This window comes from Lytechinus variegatus, chromosome 6 (assembly GCF_018143015.1).
Source record: "Lytechinus variegatus isolate NC3 chromosome 6, Lvar_3.0, whole genome shotgun sequence".
Classification (NCBI taxonomy): domain Eukaryota; kingdom Metazoa; phylum Echinodermata; class Echinoidea; order Temnopleuroida; family Toxopneustidae; genus Lytechinus; species Lytechinus variegatus.
Window position 1 is genome coordinate 16,753,564 of NC_054745.1, and position 15,779 is coordinate 16,769,342.

Below are 15,779 nucleotides of genomic sequence, written 5' to 3' on the forward strand. Positions count from 1 at the left end.
AGTGAAAACAAATGCGTTTTTAATCAAACCCCGGCGTCAGTGTCCTTAAAAGCTGGTGCTTCACAAGGGCTTTACGATCCGTAAGACTGAAATTCGAATTTACCAGGGGTATCTGAATTTTAAAAAGAAAGCCACATGACTAAAAAGTTCAATTTCTGCTTTTAACAGATACCTCAATTACAGAAAATGGTCAAGAAATAAGAAAATTCTGTTTATTTCAAACAAGGCTTGATTTTCAATAATTTCATAAAATGAAGAAGTTTTAGAGGCTAGCGTTCGAACTCACTCGACACTCCGTTTTGTTGACGATCAGCCATGCATAAGTCTTCTAGCTTCTGCGGGAAACTTTTAGTCATGTGACTTACTTTTTGAAATTTGGCATCCATTCTTCGAATTGTGTTTGCTCACTCATGCGTGAATGAGGAATATTCTTACTAGTATTAGATAAAAGAAGAGATTCTAAGCTTTACGCTGGTATGTCATTGGTCTATTTTATTTACGATTAAGTTATGATAAATCATCGCTAAATCTCGGTTTCGGTTTTTGTTGGACGCACTGTATATATAAATGTGTTAAATGTGTGAAGTTATACATGTGCAACAGCTTTGGCACCTCTTTTGTTGTTCTCTTTATCAATTTCTTTCACACAATATTTAAATAAAAGAGTCGCCAAAGCTGTTGTACATGAATAACTTCACACATTTGTATACTTTATCCCATACGTGTACTGCATCAAAGCAATAGCTTTGATCCAGCTGAGCCATGGCGGCTTGTCAGTGGTCAAAACCCACCTACACCCGACAAAGGAAATTGTAGTTGGTATAGTGTCGAAAATCTGTCTATCTGACGGTCAATCAATCGGATCGGGGTTGCCCTAGCCACTAACACGTCTCTGTGGTCTAGTGGTTAATGCACCGGCGTTCAAAGCTGGGGGCCCGGGCTCGATTCCCGGCAGAGACATTTTTCGGCATCACCAATTTTTCCAAAGGAATAGCTCTTTTTGATTTAAGCTATATATATATGTATATATATGTGTGAAGTTATACATTTCCTACAGCTCATAATCCAATTCAGCAAATTACCAAATTATTCATTACCCAAATTTGGGCAGATTTTAACCAAGATTGTTGCACAGGGTTGGTTAAAAGTTGGGCATTTTTGCCCAACTGTTATAAGAGTGCACTTAGATCAAGCTAACAAACGTACCTTTACAGCGGGGAAATTCATCAGAGAGGGTTCCATTTGGCTGGCATTTTATTGTAGAACTCCCCAGCAATGTGTAGCTGCTGTCACTGCAAGCAAACTCGCATACCGTGTCGCATTCGATTCCATGTTTTGGCGGGCAAGCTCCTTGGATGAGCAGGAGAGGCGATGAGTAAGCGGGCACCAAGCATGATGACGATTCTGCCGATTAAGAGATAAATATTTTTTTGTTTATAGATAAGATAAATGTAAGATAGTTTTTCATTGGTCCATTAATGGACCAATGGCTTTTAAATAAACCTAAATTATTATCGAAACAAAATAAACAATTAAGTTTCTGTAATAACTTACAACCCCACTCTCAGTCCTTTCCGCGTGTGGTATGGGGTATAGGCCTACCGAGGTTTTAGCAAAAGGGGCATGAAATAAAGAACAGGATAAACACAAGAGAAAAACGCGTACTACAAAAAAAAAATTCTCTCGATATAAAAATTATGATGGAAGAGCAAACATATAAAATATAGATTTATGTCGATAAAACATGTTTTAAGATAAAAGCAGAGAGAAAAGAGCCAAAGATGGTCGCTGCCGAGCAGTTTTTAAATTTTGTCTCTGGTCGAATTGAATTTTGAAGAGGTCTAGATGGCCGTCTGCATTTTGGTATAGGGCTAAATTCTAAATGAAAATAAATAGAACAATACAATTAGTACCTGTCATCTGTCCTGTAGATATAAGCCTGTCAATCAAAGCTTTTGTCACTCGCTGGAGACCCTCTTCCCGCGAAAAGCTTGACTGCAACATTGCTCGTGTCCCAGTCTGCACGTCTCTCACAAAAGCATCGTAAACGTAGAAATGACGAAAAACCTCATAGATTCGCTTCTGTGTCATGTTTGTAAAAGTACGGCATGATATGCGAGCCTGTAGGTATTTAGGAATAAAAAACAACCTTTTTTGGAATATTAACTTGGTCAATTGAATATTAAAATGTTTCATAAAGGTAAACGTCTTTCGCCAGAATTAAAATCTAAGTCAAGGTGCTTATACATAATATAACTTCTATCAGGGAAAAGGCAAATAATGGCTCAACTTACCCCGCCTTCCCCTTCAGTTGGTAGAGTGAAACAGGGCGAGCTACGTATCGAGTATGCCTGATATGTACACAACAAAAAAAGTAAGCCCCCCCCCCCCCAATCAAATTGCTGTAACTTTTGAACGGGATTATTTTAAGATATATTTTTTGGTTTTCTACACTCAGCAACTCCTGGGCAAAAAGGGGATTGATCGGTTGAGTCATGCATGAGTAATTAAAGATTGAATTAAAAATGACAATTTTTGAAAGTCACAAGAGTCGTTTTTCAGATTTTGCCAATATAAAGTTGGGCAAAAGTTTTTTTAGGTGAATTTTATGGTGTTATGCTGTTTTACTATCCATCATTTAGCCACTCCACACACAATTTTGAAATCGTATGTTCATGGTTGAGTGAGCACAATGTATTGCTGGGGGAGTGGAAGCGGGGGGGGGGGGGGGGGGTCTTCAGCCCCCATAATTTTTTTTTCCAAAAGCATGTACAAAAATGTTAAAATGACCATACGATTGTGATTTCTTGCATGGTCAGCCTCCCCACTTTGAAAACCGTTCCGTGGCCCCTGTATTGTGACGTATCATATGTGTTTATGGTAGTATCCTCTACAACTTGCTAGATCATATTAAAGTTTGAAAATATTGGTGGCTCCCCGAATCATAGGCCCCTCCCCACATTTTAAAATTCTGGATCCACCACTGTTTGAAAAGTTGAAAAAAGATCATTTTCAGTTACCAAAATGAAACAATACTTGCCTATGATATTTGAAAATCGTATTTTTGGTTTTCAATAAATGTTCATTGATCCTTGAAAAGATGAATATTGTTGCAGATACTCTTCCCCAAAATAACTGTCATCATATTCTATAGTTTTTATTGTTAGAAAATGTGTATAAAAATCCAATTATAGACTTTTGAAAAGTGAAATTTTTGCCTTCTGACGGTGCTCACTGAAGCATGACGTAAAATACGTCCATAACATTCACCCAGAGGGTAGCTTATGAAATTACCTACACACCCATGTAAAAATACATTAAAAACTCGCATTGGTTCGGAAATTATTGATGTTTTTTAAGGGGGAATTACTTTTTTTTTGGTTGTGGATACATACTTTTGTGGTATGGAAATACTGGCGGTGCGTCATCTTGACCGTCCAGTTCGTGGACGCATACTGTAGATCGCGGGATTAATGCCGCCACAGATTTCAGACTGAGCAATTTGCTGTTGCTACACTGCAAAACTCTGGTGTTGATTTAACACCAGTCCGGAATCTGTATATGTCCACACCAGAGAAGTGTTAAACTAAAACCAGTTTCGTTTTGGTCTACCACCAGATAGGTGTTTGTACAACACCATATAGGTATTAAAAGAAAATCGGTTTGATTTCAAACTGGTGTTGTTTCAATACTTCTCTGGTGTAGACATACATCATGTACAAAGATTCCGGGCTGGTGTTAAATCAACACCGGAGTTTACCAGTGTATATGACATTTATGTTAAATTCTTTACGTCCACTCTGAATTTCATTTTATTTTATTTTATTTATTTCTGCATTCAATATAATATATGCAACATAACAACAAGGTGATACAATTCAGTTTCACAAAGTAATAAAGCAATAGTCATAATAAAGCAATGAAAAATAAATATCAACAAGAAGCAATATTCGATCGAAAGAAAATAACAGATTAAATGAATGCAGGAGACCGCCATCGTGAGCGGTTAAGCTTGAAAATGATGAATTCGCGAAATAGTCTATCATCATTAGATATAAAAAGTAATTATACAATGCAAATCTATGTAAAAAAGGGGGAATACGTTAGAAAACATGTGTATTTATAGAAACCCAATTCATATTTACCGAGCCGGACTCATCGTCGAAAGAAACTCGTGGAAATGTTCGCATCCATTTCCATTGCTTATCTGCATCTGTAAGAAAGATTAGCGATATTGTGATTTCAAACAAAATCTGGATAAATTCGAGACTATCATTTAAGAAAGAATAGTCTGATTAATTCATTGTAGCATAAAATTATAAATGTTCAATCTGGATGATGATTCTCGCTTTCTAGCTATATAAACATATCAGATTAAAATTTAGCTACCATACAATTCAAATAAAGAAAGAAAAGGTCGTTCTTAGGTTGCATATTTTGCAAACTATTACTCCCTTAATTGATATAAAAGCAGCCAGAATCAATTTTGTTACTGATTCAGTAATTTCATTTATTTTAGTAGTCCAGTAGATAGATCTCCATACACCAGAATTTAAGTGAGGTGGGAGAAAGAGGACAATTGGGGAAAAAATGTTGGGAGAGGTGAAAGGGTGAATTATCATTTGTAAAAATGTAAAATTTTAAATGATTTTAAAAGATTTAAAATTAGAATTTTTAAAAGATTATAAATGTAATTTTTAGGTTTTTCTCTCTCTCTCTCTAGCCCATTGTAACACTTTATATTTGGTTACAGTACAGTGTACCCCAAAGGCCAACGTACAATCACGCCACCTTTCTCCTATTGGGTTGTGAAGAGGCTCTAAAGCAGGAGCCAATCCAGGATTTTCCAAATAATAATAATAATAATGATAAATAAAAATAAACAAAAAATGGTTTCAACCCGAAATTAAGGGTAGTTCGTCCATGAAAAAATGTGACCAGCCAAAAAGGGGTTCCAACCAAAAATTATGGTCATTTCGTTCATGATCAAATTTGACAAGCATAAAAAAAATAGCCTTCACTTTTAAAGGTGGCACACTTTTTTTTAATGGCATTTCTACATTACAGATGTTAATTGTGGGGGGGGGGGGGCTTGGATCCGCCAGTGCATTAAAAATATGATTTTTTGCAGGCATAAATTTCCTTAGAATATTTTGTTTAATAAACATGAAAATAAGCCATATATATGTTCTATCTGATATTCATCCAATAAAGCATTACACTAATGGTAATATTATAATAGTCAGTTGAATTTAAACACATACCTTCGTTAAATATTGGCGTATAAACAGGGACGCCAACATTCGGTAACGGGTCTGTAGATGAGACTACTGGCGACAGTATATTGCTCTCAGTGACGTCATTTATTTGATAAGGCGCAGCAAATACACAACCTTGAAATGACAAAAGTTTTATATAATAGATTTTTTTTTCAATACACCTAAAAATATGCAATGTCATAGAGACACAAAATATGTATCCAAAACGTGTTCCGTCGTAAGCAATATATGTAAGAAGGTAATCTAGATATTTAAGTATAGGGACCTAGATGCCTTGCGCATGCGCCACAGATTGTTTCAAAATTGCTTGTCAAATATATCCTATGAACACTTTTTTAAAAACTATATACCATTTTTTTAAATTCCTATTATTTAACTGAAATATACGTAAGCCATCAAATTTTATTTAATTTGTCTTCTGACAACCGTCTTGGTCGCCACATGCACATTAGTCTTTCATCCGGTCAAAATGAAACAATTAAGACATCGGGCATATCGAGTAAAGTGTGAATGTAGCCACAAATGATATGTGAAAAGAGATTTAAAAGGTTATTTTCGAAACATTCAAAGAAAATAGCCTCACCAGAGCTGCCAATAAGCCAGTTCGTAGTTCCTTTCTGCACCTGATCAAAAGATTCTACGCATGATCAGAAGAAGGTCATTTGTACTTAAGTGACACGGCGCTTTAAAATCTAATGAGATAAGCACCAACTTTGATGTCTTGATTATTCATATATTCTTTTGAATTGTCGTTTTCATTTACATCCACAAAAACAACAATACTTCCACGAACGACTGGTATTTCACAGTTGGCAAAGTACATTGTGCAACATGCTAAGATATGCATGCAAAGAAGGGATGCAACAAATGCCTTCATTAAGTGTTCATTTGTGTGCTATTCTAGTCACCTGGTCTATTCAATTTCTTCATCCTGCTATGTAAGGCAAGCTTACGTAATATCTTGCTTTGAAATCTGCCTATCATGATGAAAGAAATGAAAGGTCATTTGACCAAAATTGTCCATGAAGTAACTACGAACTGGTCTATTAGGAGGAGCGTATCCTATTCAATAGGATTTTTAAGGGGAAAACCTTACGCCCCCCCCCCTCCGAAATAGACTTGTTGAAACTTGTAAAAATAACGGTTTTGGTGGGTTTTTCAAAAATTGTAAGAAAAATATGATTTTAGACTTGAATAGAGAATACAATTTCAAAATAATGTGATTTTTTTTCACAAGTAAGGTAGGCAGGTCTGCCTCAACCATGAAAACCCCCATTCATGATTCAATAATCAATTTAGGTATCTGAAAGCGTTCTGCTTGCATGCGCTTGTAACGTTTGTAGCACCCTTTCTCGTCCCTATTTTAATATCTGATATTTTAGGGGTATCATTTTTGTTAAATGTCTTGAATTTATCACTTTTAAGAAAGTTTGAAAAAGAAGTCAAAAAGTCAATACTCGCCATGAGTCAAACGGAGAAGCACATACACCGCAACCGACCGCTGGAAGTACAAACTTGTCATGTTTTTTTTTTCTCGTCGGAGATTGAAAGGAAGGCGATAAACCTGTTTCTTCATATACATAACAAACGAAGATAAAATTAAAAGAAAAAATATTAGATTTGAAAAAAATACAACGCATGTTCAATTTGTATTCATTTATCTTTACTAGTATCTATATATTCTATATGTCTACAATCGTATGCAACTATACATCCATACAAATGAAAAATATTATATTTCAAATTGGCTACAATAGTGGTGCTGATACAGTATGCAGTGGTGCTAACAATTTAGATTTTAATCTAAAATGTACAATTTCTGCCATATTTTAGATATTCAGTTGTATCAGGGGATAAAACATAGCACTTATCCATAAATAAACAAATCAATTTCATTATTGCACAGAATTCCGCCCATAGGTTGATAAACATTACTGCCAAATGATTAAGCTAAAGACATTTTTGAAGAAAAAGTTCCACCATATTGATTAAGGAATTAATTATTCTTAAACATATGCACACGTGGTATACACAATGTCTGCGAGAGAGGAAATCAAATTCTTTACATGGAATGAAATGAGGATCTGTTTCATGGACGATTTTTGTCACTTCTGTCTTCATTTTTTCCATGAAGCTTCGGAAATTGCTTCAGAGTGACACTATCCAATAGGTGCGCACACAATTCGATACGGCACAGAGTGGAGTCAAAGGCCTTGAACTTTCTTCTCATTTGCATATTTTCGGATATTGTGTGCTCACTGAAGCATAAGACATAGGGATTTTCGTAAAAATCATATCAAATGAACTATGCAAGGAGGTTTGTGACAGATATCCATAGTTACAAATTGCATTTTTTCCAATAACGTAAAAAAGGAGCTGATCACATTCCACATTTACATTCAACCGTGAATGTTTAATTAAACGCCTTTGAATCATTAAAGCATGTTAATTGGTCATGAAAATAACGAAAAAGTTGAGAAAAGATCATTTTCAGTTACCATGGTTACCAAAATGAAACAATACTTGCCTATATTTGAAAATCGTATTTTTGGTTTTCAATAAATGTTCATTGAATCGTGAAAAGATGAATATTGTTGAAGATATTATTCCCCCAAATAACTGTTATCATATTCTATCATTTTTGTTGATGAATGTGTAAAAATCCAACTATAGTTTATTCAACCGTGAAATTTACCAAAATGTTGTATAGTCTTTTAGAAAGTCGCTTTTAAAAGCCATCTGACTATTTTTCATGAAGAAGGATTGTGACAGATATCCATAGTAAGCAATTGCATTTTTCCAATAACGTAACATAATGACGTAAAAAGAGCTAATCACATTCCAAATGTTCATTCATGTGTGAATGCTAAAAGCGTTACAATCATTGAAGCATAGTAATTGGCCATGAACATATTAAAATTGAAAAAAAAATTTCCACAATCTTTATAAAAACATAAAAATCAAGAAGTATGAATATTTCAATAAAATAAATTATAACACAGATGAGTATATTTAAGAACAGTGGAAGGATCACCGAAAAGTTACAAGGAACTTATGATTAGTGATCCTGAAATTAACACAATTAAAAAACAAATGCAGTAAGGAAATACAGAACAAACAAACATAACACGTATACAATTGTATCTATATCAGGATTACTATTAGACTCTGCATTAAATGTATTTTTAGAATTTTGTTAAAGCTTAGAAGGGTTTGGCACTGCTTAATATTTTATGGGAGCTTATTCCATGTAATGGGACCCCTACAGAAAAATATGTTGTTTAAGAAAGAATGATGACCATATATATTGCACGAGTATCAGCTGAATTTCTAGTATTATGTCTATGTATATCTCGATTGGTTTGAACAAAATGTCAAAATTATAAGGAAAAGTTTTTTTTAATAGGAATACATAAAAACAGATAATTGAAAATCATGTAGTAAAGAAATTGGGAGTATATTTAATTTCAAGAAAAGAGGTCTGCTATGACTTAGAAAGGGTTTATGGCATATTATACGAACTGCTTTCTTGTGAAGAAGAAAGATGCGGTTCAGTAAAGTGTTGCTTGCAGGATCCCCAAATAATATTGCAATAAGATATGGAATATCGAAAAAAGGTTGTGAAAATTATGAAAAAAATGATAATTTCAATTCCAAGAATGAAACAATACTTGCCTAGGATATTTGGAATCTTCTTTTTTTATTATTAAATGTTCATTGAACCGTAAAATTATGAATATTGTAAAAGATTCCGAGAAAAAATTTGTCAACATATTCTAAAAAATGTCGTCATATTCGCTCATTTTTTTAACAGAAATGTGTAAAAAAATAATCTAATTATAAAGAATTTCGATTTATGTTTATTCAACCGCGAAATTGAGCAAAAAACCCCAGTTGTATCGTCTTTTAGAAAGTACCTTTCACAAGCCTTCTGAAGATTTTTATGATGAGAATATATCTAATTCGTCCCAACATAATGGAATCAAAGTCATGATATTTGGCTTGTGACTTTGGAAAAAGTGATGATTTTGCCTTCTGGTGGTTCTCACTGGAGCATGATATAAAATATGTCAGTAATATCTACTCACAGGGTAGCTTATAATATTACCTACACGCTCATGTAAAGAGACCTTTATAACTCCACCTGGTGTGTGTGTGCGTTTAAAGGGGTGGGGTTATAAACTCCTAAAAAAAATGACTTTGATTGATAATCCCTCCACAGTTTGAGTGAATATTAATGTGTAACCAATGAATAAATAATTTAATTCTCTTTAAAATGATACCCTACTTGATATGATTATGGTTCATAAGGAAGTGCCGTGCCTTGAAATATGGGGCAAGGTCCCATAGTTGCAAAATGACACGATATTGAAAATCACTGATCTTTATTTCAGCGGTTTCTTTTGTTTTCATGCACCATAACTTCAACATGAACATGGAATCAAACACACCTCTGCAAAAGCAAACACATGACAATCAAATAAACATGCATGGGCATTTCAAACCACGACTCAAACCCTGTTATCTCACAGAACCACCACTCCATAAACCCGGCATAAACCTCAACAATAAACAAAACAAATCAAGAAGCAGTGGTTGATTTGAATGGATTTTCATCTCTATTGACACAGACAAAAGAATCATGTTCTTCATTGACCCTTCATGACTATTTCTGCTCGTTTTCCAGCTTTTCAATTCGGACCTCATCCAACACTTTTTAATCTTGCCCTTTTTTTGATGGCATGATCATAACAATCATGATATCTTTTAAAAGAGAATTAAATGATCTTTTGAATGATATCAAATATGCATTGTGTAAAATTGGGAGTCGGGAGAAATTAATGGTGAAACTCAGATTTCCAAACTTTTTTGAGGGGTTTATTTACAGTTGTGCTCAAAAGTTAGGGAACCCCACCATGAAATGTACTCCTTCATGCCGTGTGTTGAATGTCGACAACAACAATAGAGTTAACGTTGTAGTCTAGTTCTAGTCTAGAGAAACTATATTTTATTGAATGTGAATCAATATTTATCCGCTGACTTCACACTTTATCTAAAACATTGCAGATCTTGAAGGCTAAAAGATAAATTCATTTCCTGGCGGGGTTCACTAATTATCGAGCACAACAATTCAAACGCACACACTCACGCACACAGCCTCATGCATAGAAGTCATTTATATGTATCTACTTAATTAAAATTTAATTCATTTAATGAAATTAAGCCAGAATTACTTGATTTTTTTTAAAGTGTTCATCACATATTAAAATAAAAAATCAAGTTATTGCAAAGACACATTTTTAGTTTTTAATATTCAATTGCAAAGTGTTGCGGAATTATTGCACTTTGAGTTTAATTTTAATTAAGAAAATCAAAGATTAATTCATTCATTTGTAATTATTAAAAACAAACACCAATGAAAATGATGAAATCAAACTATGGTTTTGACACCAAAGTGACTAATTGAGAGAAACTAATGGACTACCAAAAAGTACGACCCGTACTTGACACTTCAGATAAGGGGTACGCTAGGCTGAAAAAAAAATTACATCCGAATAAGTGGAGTAAAATACACGGAGCAAAATGCTGAAAACTTCATCAACATCGGATAACAAATAACCAAGTTATTGAACTTTTAAGTTTCGAAATACTTTGTTCATTAGCTGGGCTGATGATGTCACTTCCCCTACTTTCCTTTTCTTATCTTATTTCATGCAATAATAATTATTTCACTTTTTATATATATATATATATATATATATATATATGTGTGTGTGTGTGTGTGTGTGTGTGTGTGTGAGTGATATGCCTCACTTATGATGAAATACTTGCAGCAATTGATGTAAATTGCATTAACTTAATTGTCAATACAACTTTTAGTTATTAAAGGAATAATTTTGAATAATTTCATGTAAAAAAATAATAGAGCAAGACTGAGTGGGGATATGAAATCATCAGTTTGCTCATTTAATATTCATGAAGACATGCATACACGTAGAACTGTTTCACCGAAATAATGGAAATGTTGAGAATGTCATAACGTTGTTATTCATTTCCGATTTGGGTCACATCTTCACTGTTTTGTCTGAAATGTCTTTATCTGTTCAAATCACATTATATTTAGCCTGGGGTACTCCCTTTAAGTTTTATATTCCATAATTCACAATGTGGTTTGGTAGATTATCGTTGATCACTACATGGATATTATTTAAAATCATTGCTATTCAAAACTATAAATGTTAAAGGTCAAGACCACCCGGAAAATATGTTGATTTAAATAGAGAAAATCAAACTACACTGTTAAAAACCCGTGATTTTACAGAAAATAAACAGAAGATTTTGCAGAAAGCGATAACAGAATCATTCTGTAAATTCATAAAACAGGCATTTTCTGCAATTTAACAGAACAGGTTTGTTTAAAAAGGGGAAAGGGGTGTTTTATTCAAGGAAATTTGTAAGATTCCATACACCAAATACCAATTTCCTGTAAGATTACTCAATTCGGTAAGATTACAGGTGTTCTCGAGACTTTGCAGCAGGAACTTCTTCCACCCCAACAAAAACTTGATTTGAATAAAAAGAGAAAAATTCAACAAGCATAACACTGAAAATTTCATCAAAATCGGATGTAAAATAAGAAAGTTATGGCATTTTAAAATTTCGCTTATTTTCAACAAAATATTTATATGAACGAGCCAGTTTCATCCAAATGAGAGAGTTGATGACATCACTCACTCACTATTTCTTTTGTATTTTATTAAATGAAATATGAAATATTTTTATTTTCTTGTCATTGTCATGTGAAATGAAGTTTCATTCCTCCCTGAACACGTGGAATTCCATTATTTTAACATTTTGTGCTTCAGGCAAGGAGGTCCTAATCGTCAAATTCGTAAAAATTGAAATATTGTATAATTCAAACAATAAAAAACAAAATAGTGAGTGAGTGACATCATCGACTCTCTCATTTGGATGTCACTGGCTCGTTCAAATAACTATTTTGTTGAAAATAAGCGAAACTTTGAAATGTCATAACTTTCTTATTTTACATCCGATTTTAATGAAATTTTCAGCGTTGTGCTTGTCTGATTTTTCTTTATTGATTCAAATCAACATTTTTCTGAGGTGGACTTGACCTTCAAGGATAAATTTTCTAACAATGAGGCAGAATGCTGAAAATTGCATCAAAATCGGATATAAAATACGAAAGTTGTGACATTTTAAAATTTCGCTAATTTTTCACAAAACAGTGATATGCACAATTCAGTGACATGCAAATGAGACAATCGATGATATCCCTCACTATTTCTTTAGGTTTTTTATTGTTTGAATTATACGATATTTCTTTTTTTCAGATTTGACAATAAGGTCCAACTTGACTGAACCATATAGTATTAAACAATGCTAATTCAACATGTTCAGGATGGAATTAATCATTGTAACACTTGACAATGAGGAGGAAATAAGAATCTTTCGTATTTCATGTAATAAAGTACAAAAGAAATAGGGAGTGGACGACGTCGCCACCATTCTCCTCATATGCATACCGACAAAGATGTGCATATAACTGTTTTGTGAAAAAATAAGCGAAACTTTGAATGTCATAACTTCCTTATTGTACGTCCGATTTTGATGAAATTTTCAGTGTTGAACTTGCTTGATTTTCCTCTTTTTATCCAAATCAACTGTTCAATGGTGTGGACTTGTACTTTAAACAACACTATTAGTCTACTATTAAGAGCTCTTTGACAGTATCATACTTGTTAAAGTTAGAGCTGAAGATGCTACAAGGTTATAAAGATGAAAAGATTAGAAGTAACATACCTTTCAAAAGTCCAAATGTTTTCTCAAGAGTGATGTGGTGATTTCCTCTGTGACTTTTCTGTGACAGAAATGAGCTTATTTTTGCAAGGTTCGTGCAAGTTACAAAAGGCGCTGCTGGGAACATGGGAACTCCTATATATGTCCTAAGTCAATAGTGGGTAAAACCTACACGATTATCATTTGTACTAGTTTCCTTTTCTCTCCCTCCCTCTCCTCTCCCTCTCTCGTCTTTCTCCCTCTATTGCCTCCTTTGTCTTCCTCGCTGTGTATCTGAGGTGTGTGAGGTGTGTGTGGGTGAGTGTGTGTGTGCGCGCGCCCCTCACACGCTGCACATGCGCGTGTGTATCTCTCTCTTTTTCTCTATCGCTGTAAATGCATTCAGTAGTGTCAATATAGGCCTAGGCCTATACAAATAGTAATTCTGGCTTCTGATCAACGTAATTTTGAACCGCATTGTGTTAAATCATTGTTTTGCAACCCAAACCATTACATCAGGGAAAGTCCAAAAAAAAACTTGTTATTTATCTTTCAATTTTGTTTCATTTTGAAAACTCAAAGGGGATAGGATAGAACTGCGTGGACGAGTAACTGTGCAGCAACATAATAACAGATATATAAACAAATATTTATATTTCCCAATATTCTCATTGACCCAAGTTATTGTGAATTCGATGTTTTCGTCTTTCAGAAGCCATCATATGTATTTTGAGAGTTTGGTTTCGTTCTGGTATATTTCATGCTCAAAGGATTTGATGTGGTTTGTATATCAATCTGTAAGCCCCCCCCCCCCCCCTGCAAGCCCGGACTGGTGCTCTTCGTTGCAATGTCAGATCGTTGCCTTGTATAACAGTCGTTTTCACTGAAATTTTTGTTATACAGGGCATTGGGGATTTTTCGCTGACAGTGCGTTTTGCCTTTGACGTGATTTGGAGTTTGATTGCTTCATTCAAAGAACAAATCTAAAACGAAAACATCGAATTCACAACAACTGAGGAAATCGAAAAAAAAGAGTCAAATCTATATAAAAGAAAAGTGGCTTGTGCAATCATAAAAGAGACCGCTTGTAAGGGGTCTAAAATCAACCTGACTTACACTGCAAAAACTCCGGTGTTGATTTAACACCAGCCTGGAACCTACAATGTCCACACCAGAAAAGTGTTAAACAACACCAGTTTCGTTTTGGTCTAACACCAGAAAGGTGTTTATACAACACCAATTAGTATTAAAACAGCATCGGTTTGATTCCAAACTGGTGTTGTATCAATACTTCTCTGGTGTGGACGTTATATAGATTCCGGGCTGGTGTTAAATCAACACCGGAGCTTTTGCAGTGTATCCGCAGTTTTTTTTTCTCAACAGTAATCAAGTAATAATTTTATTTGACATATAATATATGAAGCACTATTTCTCCGGACGAGTATTCCGAGGTCACTGTTAAATGATTCTATCCTGAATATATATTAATAATAATAATAATGGTGGCTACTTATATAGCGCACATGCAGGTCCACCTTTCGGTGCTCATAGCGCTTCAAGGAAAATAAACAGAAAACACAACAGTAATATAAAACAAACAAGAATAGAATTTCAATTTTCCTGAAAAACACAATATTAAACTGTTAATGGGAGATTAAATAAGTTTTTAGCTGGGACTTGAATGTTTCTGTAGATGAAATTTGACGTAATTGGATAGGCAGTTGATTCCATAGCTTTGGTCCTATAACAGAGAATGCATGGTCCCCCCATTTGTGTTTTGTTCTGGGTGTCTGGAGCAATAGAGTATCAGATGATAAGCGAAGACTACGTGAAGGCTGATATTTTGAGATAGAGCTCCTGAGCAGGGTGACCAGATTTCACAAAATGAAATACGGGACAATCGACAAAAAAGATCAACAAAGAATGCTACACAGTGTTACACCCAGCAGCGTACCGTGAGTCACGGCATTGAATTTTGATTCACCTAGTGAGCGCGCGAAGCGCGCTCAGTTGCTAGGTATACTGACCTATAGAGACATTTTAAGGACAGTGTCATTAAACGAATATGTATGTTACTGATCACATAATGCGAGCGCGAAGCGCGAGCTGAAATTTTTGTATATATTGACCCCAAACGGACACTTTAAGGACTATATTGTAGGAATCTATTAAGAGTATACATATCTCACCATAGTAATCTAATGCGAGTACCAAGCGCTTGCTGATTTTTTTTAGAATTATATGCATCCAAACACATAAAGCACCTGTAGTCATTGTAATCATGATTAACATGCACTTCTCACTAATCAAATATTGCGAGCGCGAAGCGCGAGTTAAAAATTAGGAAATTCACACCTGAAGAGGGGCATTCTAAGGCTTGTTTGTAGGAATTCACGTAGTCCATGCGTATTTCACTAACCAAATGATGCGAGCGCAAGCTGAATTTTTTTATATTCAGATCAGAAAAAGGGACATTTTAGGGACTGGTTTTAGGAATTGTTTCCTTCATTCTTTGAAAGAAAGAAGCAAACAGAGAAAGAAGGGAGGAGGGAAGGAAGGAATGAATTAAGAGAGGGAGGGAGATAAAGAATAAGGGAAAGAATTAGAAGGAAAAGTAAAATGAAGAATGAAAGAAAGGAGGAAAGAGAGGGAGAAAGAATTAAAGTGAGGAGGGAATGAAAACATAATGGAAGAGAAAGA

At 34.5% G+C, this 15,779-nt stretch overlaps 1 protein-coding gene across 1 annotated transcript; it reads right to left on the bottom strand.

Moving 5' to 3' along the window:
- Nucleotides 1-71: 71 nt before the first annotated feature.
- Nucleotides 72-5,384, bottom strand: LOC121417592. The gene is made up of 5 exons (XM_041611329.1): nt 5,265-5,384; nt 4,146-4,213; nt 1,914-2,121; nt 1,207-1,404; nt 72-112 (listed from the first exon to the last, which is right to left on the bottom strand). Exons 2-5 carry the CDS (start codon nt 4,188-4,190, stop codon nt 72-74), a joined length of 492 nt encoding a protein of 163 aa, XP_041467263.1. The 5' UTR covers nt 4,191-4,213; nt 5,265-5,384.
- Between the last annotated feature and the right edge of the window lie 10,395 nt (nt 5,385-15,779).